General features: G+C 40.7%; 1 protein-coding gene across 5 annotated transcripts in view; it reads right to left on the bottom strand.

Annotated features, from left to right (window-relative positions):
• Positions 1 to 20,734, bottom strand: part of HECTD4 (HECT domain E3 ubiquitin protein ligase 4) — a 196,340-nt gene that overhangs the window by 65,075 nt on the left and 110,531 nt on the right. For all 5 annotated transcript variants that reach the window (XM_059895298.1, XM_059895299.1, XM_059895301.1 and 2 more), the window contains exons 25-44: positions 20,351 to 20,584; positions 19,154 to 19,346; positions 18,856 to 18,960; positions 18,289 to 18,377; positions 17,729 to 17,904; positions 15,383 to 15,518; positions 15,150 to 15,291; positions 14,894 to 15,060; positions 12,476 to 12,622; positions 11,607 to 11,791; positions 9,519 to 9,672; positions 8,337 to 8,617; positions 7,916 to 8,105; positions 6,843 to 6,924; positions 5,623 to 5,825; positions 4,785 to 4,920; positions 3,799 to 3,981; positions 3,168 to 3,332; positions 2,602 to 2,771; positions 1,578 to 1,693 (exon numbers count right to left, since the gene is read on the bottom strand). In XM_059895298.1, the coding sequence (XP_059751281.1) occupies positions 1,578 to 1,693; positions 2,602 to 2,771; positions 3,168 to 3,332; positions 3,799 to 3,981; positions 4,785 to 4,920; positions 5,623 to 5,825; positions 6,843 to 6,924; positions 7,916 to 8,105; positions 8,337 to 8,617; positions 9,519 to 9,672; positions 11,607 to 11,791; positions 12,476 to 12,622; positions 14,894 to 15,060; positions 15,150 to 15,291; positions 15,383 to 15,518; positions 17,729 to 17,904; positions 18,289 to 18,377; positions 18,856 to 18,960; positions 19,154 to 19,346; positions 20,351 to 20,584 (3,254 nt within the window). The remainder of the gene's footprint in view (positions 1 to 1,577; positions 1,694 to 2,601; positions 2,772 to 3,167; positions 3,333 to 3,798; positions 3,982 to 4,784; positions 4,921 to 5,622; positions 5,826 to 6,842; positions 6,925 to 7,915; positions 8,106 to 8,336; positions 8,618 to 9,518; positions 9,673 to 11,606; positions 11,792 to 12,475; positions 12,623 to 14,893; positions 15,061 to 15,149; positions 15,292 to 15,382; positions 15,519 to 17,728; positions 17,905 to 18,288; positions 18,378 to 18,855; positions 18,961 to 19,153; positions 19,347 to 20,350; positions 20,585 to 20,734) is intronic.

Raw genomic sequence — 20,734 nt, 5'->3', positions numbered from 1 at the left:
CCTTAGTTGCAGCACATGTGCTCCTTAGTTGCAGCTCACTGGCTCTTTAGTTGTGGCAGGACAACTCTTAGTTGTGGCATGCATGTGGGATCTAGTTCCCTGACCAGGGATTGAACCCAGGCCCCCTGCATTGGGAGCATGGAGTCTTAACCCCTGCGCCACCAGGGAAGTCCCTCTCTGAGGTTTTTTTAACAGTTGCTGACTCCACAGAACCATGCTTGTTAAGGGAAGGAGATTTGGGAAGTAAAACAGATACAGAATGAAGACAAATTAGAAAGCAAAAACAAACCAACAGAAATCACTGCCACATGAAAAAGGACAAAAATTTAAGGACAGAAAAGAGATTAGAGAGTTACTGAAAAAAAGCAAACAGCATGAGACACAGTAAATAATATAGATAACAAAAATGACCAAAAAACAAAAAAAAAGGATAAAACTAAAACCATTAGGGAAGGTAAGGATATCCACTTCTTCCTTACAGTTTATGAAAATGCTAGTACTAGAGCATTGGAGAACTGCTAATCTAATTGTGAACAATTACATTTAGAGTCCTACTATGTCCTTGGGGATAAAGGGTAAATTTTCACTTTAAAAACACCCAGGCCAACTATCAATTTACAGGAAATTTGAGGACAAAAGGACACATTAAATGACACCACAGGATATAATCAGCAAAATCCAGACTGTGGGAAACTCTTCAACAAATAAGTTGCAAGGGAAGAAAAGATACTGAGGGGAATTTTTTTTAAAAAGAGATTTAAAAGACAGCAATGAATTATAATAGATGAACTTTATTTGGATCCTGATTCAAATAAACAAATGTAAGAACAATTATTACTTTATGAGAACTTTAGAAAGTTGAACATTGACTAGATATTTAATAATATTAAAGAATTATTGTAAATTTTTTAGATGTGATACTGATATTGTGGTTATTTTAAGAGTCCTTATTTTTGAAACACATACTAAAATATTTATGTTTAAAATAAAGGAATATCTAAAAATCTGCTTAAAAATAATCCAGGATGGTGCAGCGTAGATGAAACAGGATTGGCTATGAGTTGATAACTGTTGAAACTAGATGATGGAAACGTGAGGGTTCATTATACGAAAAAAGTCTCTCTATTCTTGTATTTGTTTGAACTTTTCCATAAACACACACACACAGACACAGAGGAACACACACACAAAGATGGATGTTAGTGTAAATTCTTGATTCTGAATTCAAATGTGGCCAATGATAATAGTCAGAAAGTATCTGCAGCTCTAAGGACAGCTCATACATAATTCTAACTGAGAAATAAAGGCAACTAATTAATATGAATGGGGAAAAGAAAACACTCTGACATAGTGGTCCTAAAGTTAAATTGAAAAATGCTGATTTCCTAGTTGGCATATACTGAAGGTTTTTATTTACATTTCTAGATCTGAAATGAAAGTAAATTGTGGTAAGTGTTGTGTTTATAGTTCAGCTGTTGGATGTGTACATGAAAACAGTTAACATTCCATTATCAAATTATAAATGTGCTGACAAAACTTAACACAATAGGGTAGAAAGGAAAGTAACAGGTACTTACCAGCACTGCATTCCTGGGCTACTAGGTTGAGAACTTCAACAGCTGCTGGACACTGCTGTATGAATTCTTCACAAAATAAGCTGTCTTCTAAAAGCTGGGCCATGACCAGGCATGCTCTTAATGTTAAAAGATTTACAATATTTCAAAGTCATCAATGGTCATTCTCTAAAAAGTCAACTGTGAAAAACATTTCAATCAATTTTATCCTCTAATTTAAACAAGGTTCAAACTCCCCATTCCTCTTGCTTTTTTTCTGAGCTGGACTGGCTGGGAAGTACGTAACTTCTCTTTTCCCCGCATAGTAACTGCTGACACTGCGTGCACAATCGGAAAAGGGAAAAATGGCTGCCATCTCCCTAAATGAAGTCACCAAGTGCCAGGAGAGAAATCAGCACCATCTCGTAACAGCTCTTCCTAACCTGTGCTCCACGGGCAATATTAATGTTCTGGGAACAAGAGAGGTCCAAACGCTTGGGAAATCTGTATGCTGATCTCTCTCACCTGATTCCAAACACACATTAGAACTTTCTGATAAGTTTCATTGTCAAAAGAAACTTGTTGTTGTTTAATTGTAAATAAACGTATTTTCTTTCCAACTCCAACACTTGTGAGCATTCCCTCATTTTCTCCTCAGCAGTTTGGAAAGCAGATGGACCAGATAGGTACTAATGTGGTCCGAACCACTTTACAAAAGGCAAAGCTGCAGAAGAATTCCTGTGACAGGACAAAGTTCTTTAACCAAAGCAAATCAGTGGAGCCTTATGTATGTGCTCTATATATCAATCATATTTAGTTTATTTACTTTCTTAGGGAAACAGCTAAACTTTATTTCAAAGTGCAGAAACTGGGGAATGCAACAAAAACCATAGTAAACATAGCACAAGAGGATGGTTTCTGTTACTCAGTTTGGCATGAAGTTCATGCTGCAGACCCACTAAGCCTGGTGCAGAGGGGCCCACGGAAGACCCCTGTCTCTGTGCCTGCACCACCTCAGCACATGAGGGGATCTTTGGAGGGTGCTCACCTTGTTCTTATTTCAGCCAGGAGCCGAACGACTGCCATCACAGGAGCTGACCCATCTCCTGTTGCAGGAAGTGAGGTATGAATAGAGAGACTTCCCTCCTGAGGAAGCAACATGGACTGGACTGCCTGTACTACCTTCTCAGTAATGGACAGTTTATGAAGAGGCAATGCCTGATGGCGGTGGGGGAAGGGGCATGGCAAAAAGTTAAATTCAAGTAGTTAGTTTATAAGAAATGAGGGTGTTATTATCATCTGGAGTTAATTCTCAAAATTTCAGTTAAAAAGAATCAAATCACCATACAGAATTGCAAGCTAGACCCAAACAATTAAACATACAATACACTGTGGAATATTCCAAACCAAAGAAATGAATTTTGTCATCTAGGTAAAAATTTCCACACAAATGTTACTATTAAATGATTATGCCCAATAGGTAAATACACGTCACAAGTAAAATTTAAGAAAACCAAGTATTTGTGCTTCTGTACTGTGTATGTGCATATTACTCATTACAGTACGGTTACCATCTGCAGTAACATTTTAAGATGCATTTAAAAATCACCTTACCTCTGATCTTGGAACACAAAGTCTAGACAATGGAATAGTCAGTGTGTCTGATGCTTGCGACGTCTTTCTACAGTCTATGGGTGGGAATTTGACTGTAGCTATACCTTCCTGTTCATTGATAGAAGCCACTGCTCCGACGCTTCCTGATATTCCTCTACCTAAAACCTAGAGACACAGAGGGATTAGCACTACCTACCAGCTCTGATGGTGTGAGCAATTATCTGATGTGACAAGTGGGAAGAGGAAATTTACAGCTGTCATTACCAGCATTACAGTAATAGTTTCTTATAATGCAGATACCAAGCCCTGAACATGAGTTAAAATAATAGGTCCTAAAACCTTACATCAAGGTGATCACAGTACGATACAAATTCAAACTTGCAATTCTAAAATATTGCCAATATTAACACCACCACAGGACACAAGTATTGTAGTTAACATTACACGGTATTGTACTAATATCAGACTAATCTGCAGCATAGTGTGGATTAGAAGTCACGAGTTTCTTAGCTTAAAGGAACAAGGATTTTTGTCCAACTGGGTGGATGATACTTGTCTTAGAGATGAGCAATTAATCAATGGACTTATATACAGGGGAAAGCGATGACTTGGGGAAACGGTGGCTGGTTACCTGAACCTCAGACCCTATCTTGATTGTCTCTTTGAAGCCTCCAAGTGCACACAGTGCAGCGACAGCCTGGCGGGCGATTCTCTGAAGTTTGGCGAGTTTTCTGCCACTACTGCTGCCATTTTCCAGAATGCTTTCTGCATATTTCCCCAATTGTGGAATGTACATCAGCGCACGAGACAGAACCTAAATGTAAGAAGCAGCCCATGCAGTGGGAGATAAAGCTCTGCTTGTTTTGATACTAAGCATGATGCAGTGTCTACAACAGTGCCTGGGTCCCAAGTGCTAAAGGAACTCTGGATATGGGAGGGATGAAATAATTATCAGGTATGACCACTGACATTCTTGGCATATTTGCCTTATGTGATTGGACAGAACTGGAAATATACAACCTCAAAATATGGGAGAATCAAACACTGTTAATAAAACCCCTAAACTAAAGCAAAAATTTATCTGCAGGAAAACCTTAACAGCATACTGCCTACATCTCAACACCCAAGTATCTTTAGGACACGTTATAAGGTGTTCACATCACGAATGACTGGGAAAAGGGAAATTGATTACCAAACCCTAGTTTTCAGGAAACTGAACTATTGTTTGTAAAGATGAATTACTGACAGAGCACTCAGTGTAAATCACACAGAGGCCTCCTTAGGACTTAGTAAGTACACTTAACAAATCCAATAAACCAAGGCTGCATGATTTCCTAATGCTAGTACCAATCGAATACAAGCAAGAAGGAGAAACAAGGAGTGCCATTCTTTTCCTGAGAACACTAGCCTGCCTTCTGTGAAATCAGAACTGACCGTGAAAGGAGATGTGGGTTAACAGAGTTGAAGCTACTGAATCAAAGCAAATTTCAGGGAAAACACAGTTAACAAGTTTATCTGGCCAGTTTGGGAACTCTCTCTTTGTTAGAATGTCCTTTGCTAGAACAGAACATTAACTTCTGTCTTGCTTCCTCTTTTAAGCAGCAACAGCGTACTAGCCTTCTCTGCTGTCGTGGTCCATATCTGAGCAGCATTTGACTCAGGCGCCATCAGCAAGCTGTGAAGCAAGGCGATCACTTCTGCGGCCATGCTGTTTGCCACATGCCCACTGATGAAAGGTCGGACAGGGTCGGTCCTGCAAGTGTCAACAGGGAAAAGTGTCAGTGCCCAGTGATGGTGAATAAGGCAGACGAGTGGCTTCAGGCTTGGCACCAGATGCAAACATTTTCTAGTTATAAATACTGGAAAAAGTGGGTTTCGGTGACTCCCCTTCTTTCTGGTAACTGAAGAAGCCTTGGAAACAATGGACCCCAAACCTTTAACTGTATAAACCATCGTGATCAAGGAAAGGACCTACACTACATCTGCCTCTGGCTGGCAAGCACAGAACCTCACACAAACTTCCCAGGGGCAACACGCATTTATCCTTCCTCCAACTAGAAAGAAGCTTCTGTGTACAGCTGGGATGGTGACAAGTATTGTTTGGATGAAGTAAAGGCAGCAAGGACAGAGTTTACTATTTCTACTACTCAAAAAAACTATAGCTGGTGCTCCTGGTGGTGGCCTTTCTCAGAAAAACAATCCTCCAGCCACAGATGTCCACTCAGCCCGGAGGGCCTCCCTATTCGTCCCTCACAACCTCGGATCCACCTGGATGGTCACCACTTTCTAACTTGACTTTGAGAACAGCTACTACAACGGATGGGTATTTTAAGCCCTCAGATCTCATTTCCAGCAGGTCAAGGGGAGGATATAAAATTAAAACCCTCGAAACAAATCCTTTACAAAGTAAGTCTGAGAAGAGTGCAGACAGCTTCCACCCTGTGAAAGGTTTTACCTGGCAAGTTCAGAGTTCCTCTCTCGGCAAATGGAAGTTTGGGCGGTTTTCTTCTTGTCCCCTGTGGACAGTCCACTCACAGTCTCTGGGTTGAGTGACTCCACGGGTGGCCCGACGCTGACGATGAGGCCTGACTGTGCCCACTTGGTTGCTTTTCGCAGAGCAGCTGCCGCCTCTTCTGTAATCACCTCACAGCAGCCACCCTGGGGATCAGATTGAAGACATTCATGATATTCTTTTCGCTCTTCTCAGCACTATACTTTAAAAAAATCTGTTTCCCCTAATCCAGGCTCATTTTTATAAATTCATATATTAAAATATTATATGTAGAAAGTTAAATCTCCACAAACATCCTTTGTCCTCACCCAGTCAGAGATCACTGTTAGTCCTCTAGAATTTTTTCCATGCAGATTCTGACATACATAATCATAGGCCACGCTACACAGTTTTCATTTCTTTTTTATCAGTTATCAAAACATCATGAATTTTTATAATTGATATGAACCTGATACCATAAAATATCATGAATATCCACGTCTATATATTTAGACCTACCTGATTATTTTTATAGTTGTACAGTATTTCATTATAGGAATGTAATAATTTCTTTAACAAATCCCCTATTTATGGGTACACAGATTCTACTTTGTTTTTTACAAACAGAACTGCCAAGGACAGGCTTGTCTCTGGATACTTGAAAATGCCTATTTACCCTCACCTTGGCAATAATGGGTACCATCGATCTTAACATTATCAGTGCGACAGGTAAAAATGATAACACTACTGTTGTTTTATTACTCCCCTTTAATTATTTATCGTGTAATCTGTGAGCCTGAGCATATTTTTATATTTTCATGGACTTTTTTGTCTTTATTTCTTATTATCTATTATTATTACTCTTTTAATCTTTCACCCTATGGTCACTTTTTTTTTTTTTTTTTGATCACTTTTAAAGAATTTTTAGGCTGTAGAACTTTCTTAACAGAGCTAAGAAAATTTCTAGGTCAAAACCAAGAGTTCTCTTCTACATTTTAACGTTAATGATACATTGATTTTGACTAGTTCTCTTGAAAATGGCCTCAGTTAAGCCACTGTCTTCAATTTCTCACCCTGTGGTAACTTGAAATTTTTTTAAAAAATTTCTCCTGACAACCTGAAGCCTGGCACATGTTCTTCGACTGTGGGTCTTGGCGGAGCAGCCTCCTCCATATTGGGGTTACCTTTGTCATGTCTCGGTCCATTTTCACGACTTTCTCCATGTTGGCACCAGTACCAAGTCGGAAGGGCCGTCCTTCTGAGCTACTAAAATGGGAAGGTAGAGAGAGGCAATGATTTTACAGGCATGGTCACAGGTTGGGGAGGCCTCAGTGAGTGATCTAAATCCCAAAGTGAGGGGATTTTAACAACAGCCTGGATTGCTGCCTTGGTGTGAATGACTGGATCTTCCTTTCTAATAATTCAGCTCCCCCTGCCTCCTAAACCTGGCTCTCAAAAAAATCTTTCACCAAATTTGTACTATGACGTTTCACAGTGCCCAAGAATGTTCCTTGGAAGTTTCTTCATCTATGTGCTGACTTGCCCTGACCCCGCTTAGTCTATGCCAACAGCCTAGTAGTGCTTTCGGTTGCCATGATGGCAGACAAGGGATCCAATTATGAGGATGACACCATCATTCAATCATTTATTTGAAGAGAGACTCTTCCATCTGAGACATAAACACCTCTCCTAAATTCCCTTGTGCTCTGTGGGACCTTCTTGTTGTCCTGGATTCCAGTGACAGGGCCCTGTAGATTTGTAATCTTTGGACAGTAATTATATATTTTTACTTCCTTGTTGAGCAATCATACCATTCATCCTTCGATTAAATAAAGCTATAAAAAAGTTTCTTATTTCTTCACCTCACAGTCAATGGTATCCCTAAATTTACTGATGGCTGAAGGATGCCAAAAACTGAAAACCAAGCTGCATTATTCCTTCTCAAAGCCCAGGTCACACTATAGACTCCTCGTAGGACACAAATGATACATTCTCAACAGGATTTTCACTCTGTTGGGTCTGGAGAGACAGTACCGAGTTGTGGTTAAAAGTTTGGGTTCTGCGTCAGAGGGACCTGCATTTATATTTCAGCTCTGCCTCAGTTTCTCCGTATGTAATGACAGGGATGATAGTAACATTGATTACCTCTTAGGGGTGTTAAGAGGTCTGAGACAGTTGATACCTGTAAGGGGCTTACTCAGCACAGTGCCTGTGACATGGCTAGTGCTTGATGGCATGTAGCTATTGCAATCATCACCTTAGTAATGGTTGGAGAACTTCATGGGATGACTGGTCTTCCCGCTTATGGATAAAGATAGAGAGCTTGCCATCCACTGCTTCACTCTCTTCTCCAGGGTCTTTATCTCCTTTTAAGGAACTCTTGGGACTGGTTTTTGTCAACGTGGTGTCAGGTTCGGAAGCGGTTGGAGAAAGGACTGTCTGACATCCTTTAAGCAAACAGAAAAATTGCGAAGTTGTTTGTGCGGCTCCCCTGTATAAGGAAAGCACTGGCTTTGGAATCTCTCTTCCTCCCTCTCTCCCGCTCTGTCCCTTCTCCGCTCTCTCTCCCTTTTATCACAGGAAGCACAGCTGCAGTTGTGGACAAGGGAAAGCTCGGTCTGACGGGCCACAGGAAGTGAGCGCCTCAGTGCCATTCTTCCGTCCAGGAGGCTACTCACCTGGGACCACATAATCTGCTAGCTTTGCTAAGAGCAACGAGGCGATCTTGGACGCTGGGTCGCTGGGATCCTCTTGCTCGCTGTTTAGGGAGGGGACAGAGTAGCTCCAGGGTGGGAGCTCCACATTCCCACAGTCTTCTACGCTCATCAGCGGGAGTGCCGCCCGGCACAGCTGAAGAATGATAAGAACCAGCTTTGGGGATGGGCGTTGGTCGAGCAACAGGGAGAGGAGTTTGGACACACAAGCTGGCTGGCTCAGGATGGCTTTACCTATGTGACTCCTGCAAAAGGAGGAAGAAAAGGTCCACAATGCTGAGAATGTTATCTACAGAAATTCAGAAGCAAAAGTTCCCTAAGTGAGGTTAAACAAACTGATGACTTCATATTTAATGAAGAAGACACAGATTTGGCAATATGTTTTTATGAAGGAGAATTAAGGGTTTTTGTAAACATCTGATGAAAGCTCATAATTGACCAACAATACTTTAAAAGATTTTTGAATATTTTCTGATACCTGATGTTTATTTAATTGAGATCCTATGGTTCAGCACGATTCACAGAACACCAAGACTTAGAAACCCAAGCTAGGAGGCTTTTAGTTTAGTCTTTTATTCCTTTTTAAGAAGTGCTTCAAGACCAAAGAGATCACACAGTGTTGTACTGGCCTCAAGGGTCTGGGATCTGCCACAGCTGAACCTGCTACATTTCAGCAGAAACCAAAGAATAAGCAGCCTTATGTGGACAAGCTTTTGTGGGCCTCACAGCTCACACATGATTAAACCTCCACAGAATATCTTCTTTTTAAAGACACAGCATGAGAAGGCGAATTAATTACAGGTCCTGGCTGATTATTCTTTAATCTTGCTATAATGAAAGTAAAGATGTTTGGTTACTGAATGCAATTGTATTGACTCAAAAGGCTAGCAGCTGTTGCCAGTAAAGTATTGAAGCAAATGATAATATGTTATTTTATGATGTAGATATTCACCTAAATAATTTTCTTATTTTGGAACTAAATGCTATTTTTCAATGACTTCATCCTCTACTGTTTTTCTTGACGCAGGAGCATATCAGGATGGCCTAGTAAGTTAGATGTTTCTAAAGACAACCAGCCGCAAAGGAAGCCAAATCACTCAGAGGAAAAGCCACCTCCTCCCACAGCTCCAGCTGGGCCTTCCTTACCTCGAGAGGTCATTGAGAAGACTCAGAACGTCCTGGAGGGCATCGTTCCCGGCGGCCTGGTTGCCGCAGCACTCTGTCGCTCGGGCGAGGTGGTTAGTGAGAAGGCTGGACACCTGACGGGCCAGACCTGAGTGCACAGCCTCTGTGGAGCCGCCTTCAGAGTTCAAGAAAGAAGAAGCGCGGTGAAAACCCCAGGAAGGCATGGCGAGCCTGCATTAAAGCCCTCCCTTTGCCCAATGTTTCTTTAACCTGCTCAGTATTTCATTAGCCATCCAATCAGTGTCTCCTCATTAGATAACAACTGCACGTAAACAAGGTAACAGTAACTTGAAAAATGATTCAGTGTTGGGGAAAGACATTCCTCTTATTTAAAACTGAATATAATTAATCCACACAAAACCCAGAAACGCACTTTGATTGACAGGCAAGACTCACCATTTTACTGGGACGGAAACATCTTGATTTTTTTTTTTTTTTTTTTTAGTGAGGTACAGTTGATATACAATATAAGTTACAGGTGTATAATATAGTGACGCGTAATTTTTAAAGGTTGTACTCTATTTATAGTTATTATATAATATTGGCTATATTCCCTATGTTGTACAATATACCCTTGTAGCTTATTTTATACACAACAGTTTGTACTGCTTACTCCCCTACCCCTATAGTGCCCCTCCCCGCCCCTCTCCCCACTGGTAACCACTAGCTTGCCCTATATATCTGCGAGTCTGTTTCTTTTTTGGAAAACACCTTGATGTTTAACTCACACCCTACCTCTTCTCAAACATAATAAAAGACCTTTTTGGGTCTTTCCATTTTCACTGTAGTTCCAGAGCCTTCCCCAAACATCTCTCATAAAAGCCACAAAAATTATTTGCCATTTACTGTTCATTCTGCCTGGAAGTCTTCTTTATCCTTCAAGAAGAACTCACATGTCACCTTCTTTGGGAAGCTTTGCCTGATCCCTAGCACAGCTGGCCTGTAGGGACCTCTATGCTCCCATAGCACTCTGTGTGCACCTTGATCATGGCATTGATTGCACGGTAATTATTTGTTCATTGGTCTATTTCCCCCACTGGACCATATTTTTTAAGGTGAGAAACGATGCCTTATTCATCTTATGCCTGGCTCTCAGGACAATAAAACGCACAGTGAATGAATAAATAAACAAGCTATATACCTGGGATACTATGGAGAAGTTATCCTTCAAGTTTACTTTTTAAATTGGATTGGTGACTGAAAATATAATCTGGAAATAGCACCTCAAAAGTGCAACTGAAAAATCATTGCATAAAAATATTTATTCGGACACCGTTAGCAGTGCTGACAAAAAGGAAATGAAAGATGTCTTCAATTTCCTGGGGTTACTGTACTCCTTCAGGTGGTTATCGTTCCTCCCCACCCCCTCAGCTTTACTGAGGTATGATTAGCAAATAAAAATTGCATATATTCAGATTGTAGAACGTGAATTTTTTAAAAGGTGTACAACGTGATGATTTAATATGCATATACATTGTGAAATGATTACCACAATCAAGTTAGTGAATACATCCATCACCTCCCATAGTTACCTTTCTGTGTGTGGGGGAGGGGATAAGAACACAAGATTAATTCTCTCAGCAACTTTCAAGTATAAATAAAGTATTATTAATTCTAATCACAATGCTGTACATTAGATCTCCAGAACTTATTCATCTTATAACTGAAAGTTTGTCCCTTTGAACAACATCTCCCCATTTGCCCCTGCCCCCTAACCGTGGCAACCACTGTTCTACTGTTTTATGAGTTTGGCTTTTTTAGATTCCACATATAAGTGAGATGGCTGCAGTACTTGCCTTTCTGTGTCTGGCTTATTTCACTTAGCGTAATGCCCTCCAGGTTAGGATACTGTTTACTGTCATGGAGTAGTGATAAATTTTCATAGAACCATGCCGATGAAGAGGCTCCCATGAAATCATAATTGATTCAACCAATCTACTTATGTAATTTAATATAGCTTTTCTTTCCCCCATCCAGCACCAATACTTAATACATAAACACATCAATAGAAGAAATCAATGAGCTCTAGAAAGGAATCCTGTTTCTCACCTTCTTCTTTTTCCCATTCAACGCAGCGGTTGGCAAGCACCTGGAAGGCTGCCCAGGCCATGGTGGCCACCTTCTGCTTCTTGGTTTGTTTCTCACTGGAGCTGGACTCAGTCTGACTGCTCAAGCTACACAGTCGATCCATGAGCTGAACAAGGCCACTGCGCACCAGGCACTTCTCTTCACTCCTGGGCCAGGCAGAAAGGGTTGAATGAAAGAAATATAACTGACCAGCCCTTAGGAACTTCTCACTTAAGATTCAAGTTATCAAAGGGCTATAAAACATGTCGGTGTAGTTCCTTGTCCACAACTTAGGATACCAATGTATAACTCAACATAGAAATTTTTTAGAATGAGTATTTTCCTTCATAAGTAATGAACTTCAAGTTCTGGTTAGTTCATATAGAAGAGCAAAGTAAAAGTCGATGGAATCAACACAAGGTTACCATAATAGAAAAAAACTACACATTTTATCATAAGGGGATTCAAAGAATGACTTCATGAATTCTTGACATCTTCAAACTATTAATCAAGTAACTAAGAGAGGAAATAAATGTGCAAAGGCAAAAAATTTTGCTCAATACATAAGTAATTTCCTAGGGAACTATTTCTTTCCTTCAAACTTCTCCATTTTGACAATGTAATATAATCCCTAATGGGGATCCACATTTGATCATGCAGGAACTCAACAATAAGGAATTTACATAGTAACTTTAAGTGTCTGTCAGGAGACAAGCTCATTTAATCAGAGTGATAGTGTCACTGGATAATCAAAACCAAAAAATCCAATTTTTTTAATTAAAAAATATTTCTATTTAATCAACTACACTGTGGTGTACCTTACTAACAATAAAAAGCATTTCCTTGCTTACCTGGTGTAAGGTATAGTACATAAGAGTCCGATGCTATTTGCACAAGCAATAGGGTAACGGGCGCACAAAGACACAACAGAGGTCATGGTCTCGCCGAAGGCTTCCTGGACCTGCTCGACCATCCCACCACAGGTTAGTTCTTCAATTCTAGGGAACAGAACCAAAGCTCAGACTTCTTCAACCATGTCAAGAACGGCAATAGTGAACACAAGAGCAAGAGAGTTCTTCTGAGAAACCCAAGGGTGTCTAGATGAATCCAGAACTGAAGGAATCTTGGAGATCAGTGTTTCCCAAACTTCAGGATCACAGAAGGTTGCTGGAAGGGATTTCTAAGTGTGCCTCAAAGACAATGCCCACACTCAAGAAAAGTCTGGGAGGGCTTCGCTGGTGGCGCAGTGGTTATGAATCCACCTGCCAATGCAGGGGACACGGGTTCGACCCCTGGCCCGGGAAGATCCCACATGCCACGGAGCAGCTAAGCCTGTGCGCCACAACTACTGAGCCCGCGCTCTAGAGCCTGTGTGCCACAACTTCTGAAGCCCGTGCGCCTAGAGCCCGTGCTCCGCAACAAAAGAAGACACCGCAATGAGAAGCCTGCGCACTGCAACGAAGAGTAGCCCCCGCTCGCCACAACTACAGAAAGCCCGTGCGCAGCAACGAAGACCCAACACAACCAAAAAAAAAGAGAAAAGTCTGGGAAATCCCACGTTAGGTAAAGGTAAGTAGGGTTCCTCACTGCAGGACTACTCAGAACCTTTTAAGGTTAAAGTCTTTCATATCTCTAGCAGCAAGAGAATGGCACCCAACATTTCCCAAACTTATTTAACAATGAAACCATTCATTTGAGGCATGGCTACGACATTCCATGCAGCACTGAATACTGTAAATGCAATTGCACTAATGAGAAAACCAAGACACAAATAGATTAGCGAAGCGTCCTTTGCAAGTTCGTACTCTGATTATGAGCAGAATATGAGAATCTTGTTGGGAAATAAGACTTACCCAGTGTAAAAACACAACCTGGGATAGATTCTATGGCAATTAATGCTGGCTGAAAACTGGAACTATCGGATTTATCTACAAAGATATACAACATAATATTGTTTATAATAGTAAAAATAAATAAAAACTAAGGTTTAAAAATAGGAAATTGGCTTAAAAAAGGTCCAGGGATATGATGCAGTGCTATCCGAGCACTAAAAACATTACAGGAGATCACTACGGTTAGACTAAAGACTGAACAAATACACTAAAACATTAACAGGTTTTATTTTAAGATGCTGGATTTACAGGTGATTTTTATTTTATACTTTGGGATTTTCTGCATTTTTTTTTTAGATGTCTGACACATGGCATTAATAATGTCATGAGGGAAATGTAATGAGGGAAAAAGGAATAATGCTGCCAGTGTTACAGAGAAACTACTCTGGAAGTAAGCTGTGGCAGTCACTAGTGTTACTCACTACGCCTTCTGGGCACCGCTGCGGTTGGGTGGGCATGTGACTAGTCTGGCCAACAAGCCAGAGCTCTGACAAGGGCCCTGAAAGCTTTCGAGATGGTGGTCTCCTCCTCTGTCCTGAGCTCTCTGTGATTACCATGAGCCAAGACAGACCTGCAATGGATGTGAGCAAGAACTAAAATTTTGTTTTTTCTGCAGCGAAGAGCAGCCCCCGCTCGATGCAACTAGAGAAAGCCTGTGCGCAGAAATGAAGACCCAACGCAGCCAAAAATAAATAGATAAATTCAAAAAAAAAAGAAATTTGATCTAGTAAAAATAAGCACCAAAAATATAGGGATATAAGGTTGTTGACTGCAGCACTATTGTTAATGCAAAAGGAAACCAAAAACAGAAAGAAGGAAGAAAGGAAGGGTGGAAGAAAGGAAGCAGAGGGAAAGTGAAAGAGAGAAAGAAACAATAAATGAACCTATGTGTACATCAGTAGCGGATGAGTTACATAAAATATAACCATCTTTACAACGGAGGTCCATGAAGTTCTTAAAAGCTATAATGCAGATCTATACATATTAACATGAAAAGACACAGATATCCAAGATATATTGAGGAAAACAACTGATTACAGTAAGGCCTGTGTAATATAATCTGAATTGAGTTTTTAAAAAATCATACACATACACACTTAAGCATACAAAGAGAATGAAATAGCTATTATGTATGCGTAGTTGATACAACAAGCTCTTAATGAACAGAGTGGAATTTAGGAAGGGAAGGTGAGTAAGGAGACTTTTACTTTCTGTTATGTGCACTGAATTTTTAAAATTAAATCCTGTACCAGTTTTATTAAAGTATATTATTTTATGGGAAAACATTAAAATCTAAGATCTTGCCCCAAGAGTAATCTCTGGAATGGCTTTCGCCCATGCCAGACAGGACAGTATAAACTAACAGAAACAACTGACCTGGGTCCTCCCTGAAGGACCATCGTCACCGGACCCACAAGATGTGTCACTCCCCCGACTCGCACGGCAGCCGTCAGCAATTCCCGCATGTGCACCAGCGCCTGCTTGCGAGTGTTTCCCCGCCGCCACCTTGTCTGCGCAGCCAAAAGAAAGCTGCTGCTGGACACCTGAAACGCATGAAAAGGAAGTACACCTGACTCCTGCTGTCACACGACCCCTCGCGCTATCCACCTGTGGTTGGCAAAACGTGACGTACAGCTTGGTCAGGGTTGGTGCCGATGAAAGCAAACAGCTGCCCCAGCAGGACGCTGTAGGTGGGCTTGTCCCTGCTGTCCTCGATGGCCAATGACTGCAGGAGCGTGAAGGAGCTGCTGCGGTGGCTGGTCACGTGGCGCCGCCTACAGCCAAACAAGAAAGCCGCTCAGGGAGTGTTGCGATGACAGCGTTCAGCCGCAGGTGGGAATCCGACCTTGGCCATTAGCTATTTACCTCTGATTTGCTCTAGTAAATTCCAAATCTTCATTACCAATCATTTCCAGGTCAGAAGGAGCCGACATGCTGCGAAGAAAAACAGGCTGCCGCACAGCATGAGATATCACCTTTGTTTCAGAGGCTGATTTACAAGCTGCAACAGAAAGGAAGAAGAACGTTGACATATCTGCTATCCTATTTGTAAGGACGGCAGCAACAGCGAAAAGTAACAAGGAACCACCAAACTGTCTAAGAGTATCTTTGCTTTCCAGTTCAGCCACCCAACCAGCTAGCATGGCACACAGATGATTTTTAGGCCAATTTTTATTTTTTTGGGGGGGGGGGGCACCATACCGCACAGCTTGTGGGATCTCAGTTCTCCAACCAGGGACTGAACCCGGGCCTTCAGCAATGAAAGTGCGGGGTCCTAAACACTGGACCGCCAGGGAATTCCCTAGGCCAATTTTTTAAAACCTTGAATATTGAGGTTTAAAACCTTGAATATCAAGGTTAAAAATTACTTTATCTTGAAAAACTAAACTCTTTTTATCAAATTGGGTTTCCAAAGAAAGGCTGAAAAATTCATTTAATTTTGTAAACCATCAGTGTTAACTTTAATATTAAGCATTCCAAAAAGCAAGAGAGGACAGAGAAAGTAATTTCTGGAAGCAAAAAATCTTAATTCAAATAAATCCAGATCTTTTTTTTTTTTTTTTTTTTTTTAAGATATGGCCTTTGTTCCCCCTTTAATCCTGGATTTATTTAGCTGACTTACTGACATTTGGTGATACCTCTGCTTTGATCATAGTTGATGTGAGTAAATATCACACTTTAGCTAGAATCTGACCAGCCCTTCCTATAAGACATATACTCCTATCAAGGAAATAGTTGTTTTGTAAAAGAACACTTTAATGGAAGCAGACAAAACTGCATGTGAAGATAGGCTAAGAAAAAAAGATGTTAAGAAAGTTGAGGTCATTTTGAATCTGTCTTAAAAATGGTTAGATAGCTTCAATCTAAAAAAATTATAACTTTTGAAGACACTATCTCTTAGGAAACTACTGGTTCATCATCTCTGATGCCAAAAGCCTCTTGGAAAGCACCACCAGCCTTACTGAGTGGGTAAGTCTTTTATGGGACCTTTAATGAACACGGGCTAATGTGGCCAGGGACATGGTGTAGCTGACCATCTTAGCATGTGATCATACTGCACACCTGGCATGCTTCCCCTGCTGCAGGGGGACCCTATTACTGGGGTCAGAAACCTGGGAGTCATCCTAGACTTCTCTCCCTAGTGAGAGGAGCCCTGGGCAATCAGATGGGATGAAAACAGTTCACTTGCTCCATAGTGTCCATCGGGCAATGGGTCTAGACAACATAGAGTCCTTCATTTAAGAACATGTTTATGACTTGTTCTCTCAGGATAATAATTAACACTTGCTATTATGGGCTCTGCCCAGTGTTATGGATCTGGCTTAAGTAAGAAGACTCGTTGATTTCCCTGAGAAATGAGTTTTCAAGCTAGCAATTAAAATGCGACCAGGAGGGCTTCCCTGGTGGCGCAGTGGTTAAGAATCTGCCTGCCAATGCAGGGAACACGGGTTCGAGCCCTGGTCCAGGAAGATCCCACATGCCACGGAGCAACTAAGCCCGTGCGCCACAACTACTGAGCCTGCACTCCAGAGCCCGCGAGCCGCAACTACTGAAGCCTGCGTGCCTAGAGCCCGTGCTCCGCAACAAGAGAAGCCACCGCAATGAGAAGCCCACACACCACAATGAAGAGTAGCCCTTGCTCGCCGCAACTAGAGAAAGCCCACGCACAGCAACGAAGACCCAACGCAGCCAAAAATAAATAAATAAAATTAATTAATTAAAAAAAAAAAATGTGACCAGGAAAAAAATTAATAGTGGAAATTCATGCTAGAAGGTTCCACATAATTACTAAAGAGGAAATGCAAACTCAGCTTCCAGAGAAAAATATGATGCATTCCAGGATTCACAGTGTTGACTAATTATATGTTACTATGAAAATGACAATCCATAATCTAAAAATGAGGGGCACTGGGATCATAAAAACACATGTCACTGGGCTCCTTAGATGCTTCCCCTCAAGACTAAACAAGGCAGATGACGAGGCACCCCTGATGCTCAGAAGACTCACAAAACACCACATGAATTCAATGAAAAGTACTTCTTGGCTGGAAAAAGTAAAAGGCAAAATAAAAAAGTTGAAATTTCCTTTTTTTCCTTTCTACGAACACTAGAGTGATTTTCTTTTCTTTTTCTTTTTTTTTAAAGCAGCTGATGTATGTTTTATGAACAGACTAGCGCAGACAGCCCTGCAGGGCTGGCTGTCAGCAGTACCCGGTGTTTCTGCGGGGGTCCCTGAGATGCTTCTTGTGAGGCCGGCCTGGGCCGCAATGGTGACGTGCAGCAACAGCTCAGCTCGGTTCATTAGACTCTTCACTAACGTCTTCGTTTTAGCCAGTGGGTGCGAGGGTTTCTGAATAAGAGAATTCACTTCTTGTAGGAACTTCTCCCTATAAAGAAAGACTGATGTGCATTTAGTTGTCCTCTGGTTTACCAAAACTAAAGTGTTTAATTACAAAGGCTATGAGAAGATAGAGGGGAACCTAAGCAAAAGTAACCTGATAAATATCGCTCGCCTTCCCCCTTCCCCATCCGAGGAGAGCAGTGCTATAAACTGGCCAGTTTTAGTTCCTTTTGCCCAGTTTCAAGTGCCTATATGCTAACTTTTGAAGGCTAAAATCAAAATTTCCGAATACCAAATAAGTTCCAACTCTAAAATATTTAGTTGAATGCACAATATTTTTTAAAATATCTGTTAAGAGATGAGATCTTTGCATTTTGTTTTGAGCATCAAGGTGATATATTAGCTTTACACAGTTACTAACATCACTAACCTCAGAGATAGGACCATGTTTTCAAGATCATTTCCATCAAAGGAGACTTCCTTCATTGAACACAAAAGTTCTAGTTCTTTCATTTTGTTCTAAAGAAGGAAAAGTCAAGAGAAGATGGTATGCAGAATCTGCAAAAACCGAGTTTTACTGTACATGTTAAAAGGAACAGAAAATTTCAGGGAAAAAACCCACCTTTGGTCCATATTTCTACACCAGAAGCACGTTTGTAAGTTACTATTTGATATTTTAATGATTAAAAATGGCAATGACTACTTTCTGGGGATTTCTTCAGTGCTTATAACTTTTTTTTTTTTTTAAAGGCTTGAAAGCAGAATTTGATAATGATGATAACTGCTTTATAAAACTATTAATCAATTAAATAACGAGTAACTTTTTCTTTGTATCACTGACATGCTGATCTAATCAACCTTATTTAACCCTTTTTAAACAATGGGTATGTTTTGAGGTATGCAACATTTTAAAAATGATGTTATCTCTACGCACACAGTATATACCATTGTACTACAAATAGCAATGCCCCAGTGATGAGTCATACAGCTTGCTCACCTCATTAAAATGGTAATCATAGAAGAAAGGCATGTTGTTCTCCAGTTTCCCCTGCGTGGCATCATCAACCTCACTTTGCCATTTCTGTTCCAATTCTGCAACACTCTGACACATTAAAATATAAAACAATGTGAAACTAGATGCAAAATAAAAACAAATGCAATCTGTAAATTCAGAAATTTTAGTCGCAATAATCTTTTTAAAATTCAGATCACTTTTTAAACTTCATTAAATTTCCAGGAAAGAAGTCATTTCCCACAGTTATAAGAGACAGCTAAATGTTTTAACTTTCACTTACCTGCAGCTGTCTCTCCATGGCATTGAGTTTCTTAAATGTCTCTCCCATGATTTTACACAATAAATCATATTCCTCAGCATGTTCTTCTTGATACTGGAAATTTATTAGGGACTGCAGTGCATCAACCAAGTTCAAGTGCTTAATGACACATGATACCACCATTTCCTCCATCACGTCTGGCTGGATTACTTCTCTGAGATCACAAGGGAAACCAGTCAGCTATATGACTAGTATTGGTAAGGGCTCAACTTACCAATACTGTATTTTATAGATGGAAGAATGTACGCTTTGATTTAAGTATGTTAAATATTCACCACACTTTCTTTATTACAAGTTGGCAATAATTTGATATATTTAACTGATAAAACTGACATTGGCCGATGAAGCTGAAAATCAAAATTAAACAGACTTCATTTTCTATGATTTGTATATTTTGAGCTGGTGTTATATTAGAGCTGGAATAGGTCTGAGGTTAATAAAAGATCTGTGGCACGATTTATCTGCCAATTAATTTTATGCAGTATTATGGCTGGTAGTATTTTGAGCATATGGATGTTGGGCTGAAAACAATGGTGCTTTTGTATTTTTTCATGTTAAATTTCATCTATTCTTTAAATTCTTCTCTCTGAAATGGCCAATCTTGCCTCAGAAGGCAGAGCAGAGGCCCGCAAAACAGACTTAACTTTAAGCTAGAATACCACAAAGACATTGGTAACTGCAAGACCTCACATTCTAGATTAAAGATTACCATCTCTCCAGACGTTGAAAATAAAGAAATGTCTTTAAGACCCTATGGAAACCAAAGTTGATGACTACCTTCAAGTAGAAGGTCAAACCACCTGAGAAAAACCTAGAACTTGTCAAATGTTAGCATGCATCAGAATCATATGGAAAACCTGTCAAAACACAGATTACTACTAGGCCCCATCCTCAGAGGTTCTGATTCAGCAGGTGTGAAATGGGGCCCAAGAACTGACAAGTTCTCAGGCGATACTAACGTTGCTGACTGAGAGCCCACGCTTTGAACCCACCGACCTGGAACACCACCTGGGGGTACTCTCCAGAGCACCTGGTTAACATTCGTCAAGTACATGTAAAATGAAAGGTTCATCTGCTAGACTACAAGAAGAAACATACTCCCTTCACTTGTTTAAACATTTTTTCATTGGGAAAATAAAGTGCTGTATAGCAACATACTTTATACTTGGTCTAAATTGAGGTCTGGCACGCCCAGAAATTTCCCTGAGCTTTATCATGATTCCTGGAGGCAGCCTGATCCGGGGCAGGTCAAAGTAGTTTCCAACAGGAGGCACGAGGATGTCAGAGGGGTAAGTGAATTCTCTGTCTTCCTCGATGGTCAGAGGCAGTGGAGACGGGCTTGGAGTAAGGGCAGGGGAGATCACACCATTGGCCTCCACCTGCCACTGGCACCTGAACATAAAGAAGAAGAGATTCTTCACTTCCTCTTCTATCTGGAAAGCTACTTGAAGTTTGCAGATATATCGATATTCAACATTTGAAGGATCACATTATGTACTAAGTATTTATTCATCAAACCTCCTCCAGAGGCTAAAGAAAAAT

The sequence above is a fragment of the Balaenoptera ricei genome, chromosome 14 (assembly GCF_028023285.1).
Source record: "Balaenoptera ricei isolate mBalRic1 chromosome 14, mBalRic1.hap2, whole genome shotgun sequence".
NCBI lineage: Eukaryota > Metazoa > Chordata > Mammalia > Artiodactyla > Balaenopteridae > Balaenoptera > Balaenoptera ricei.
Note: the sequence above shows the minus strand (reverse complement) of the source record. Positions and strands in the feature narration are given on the sequence as shown.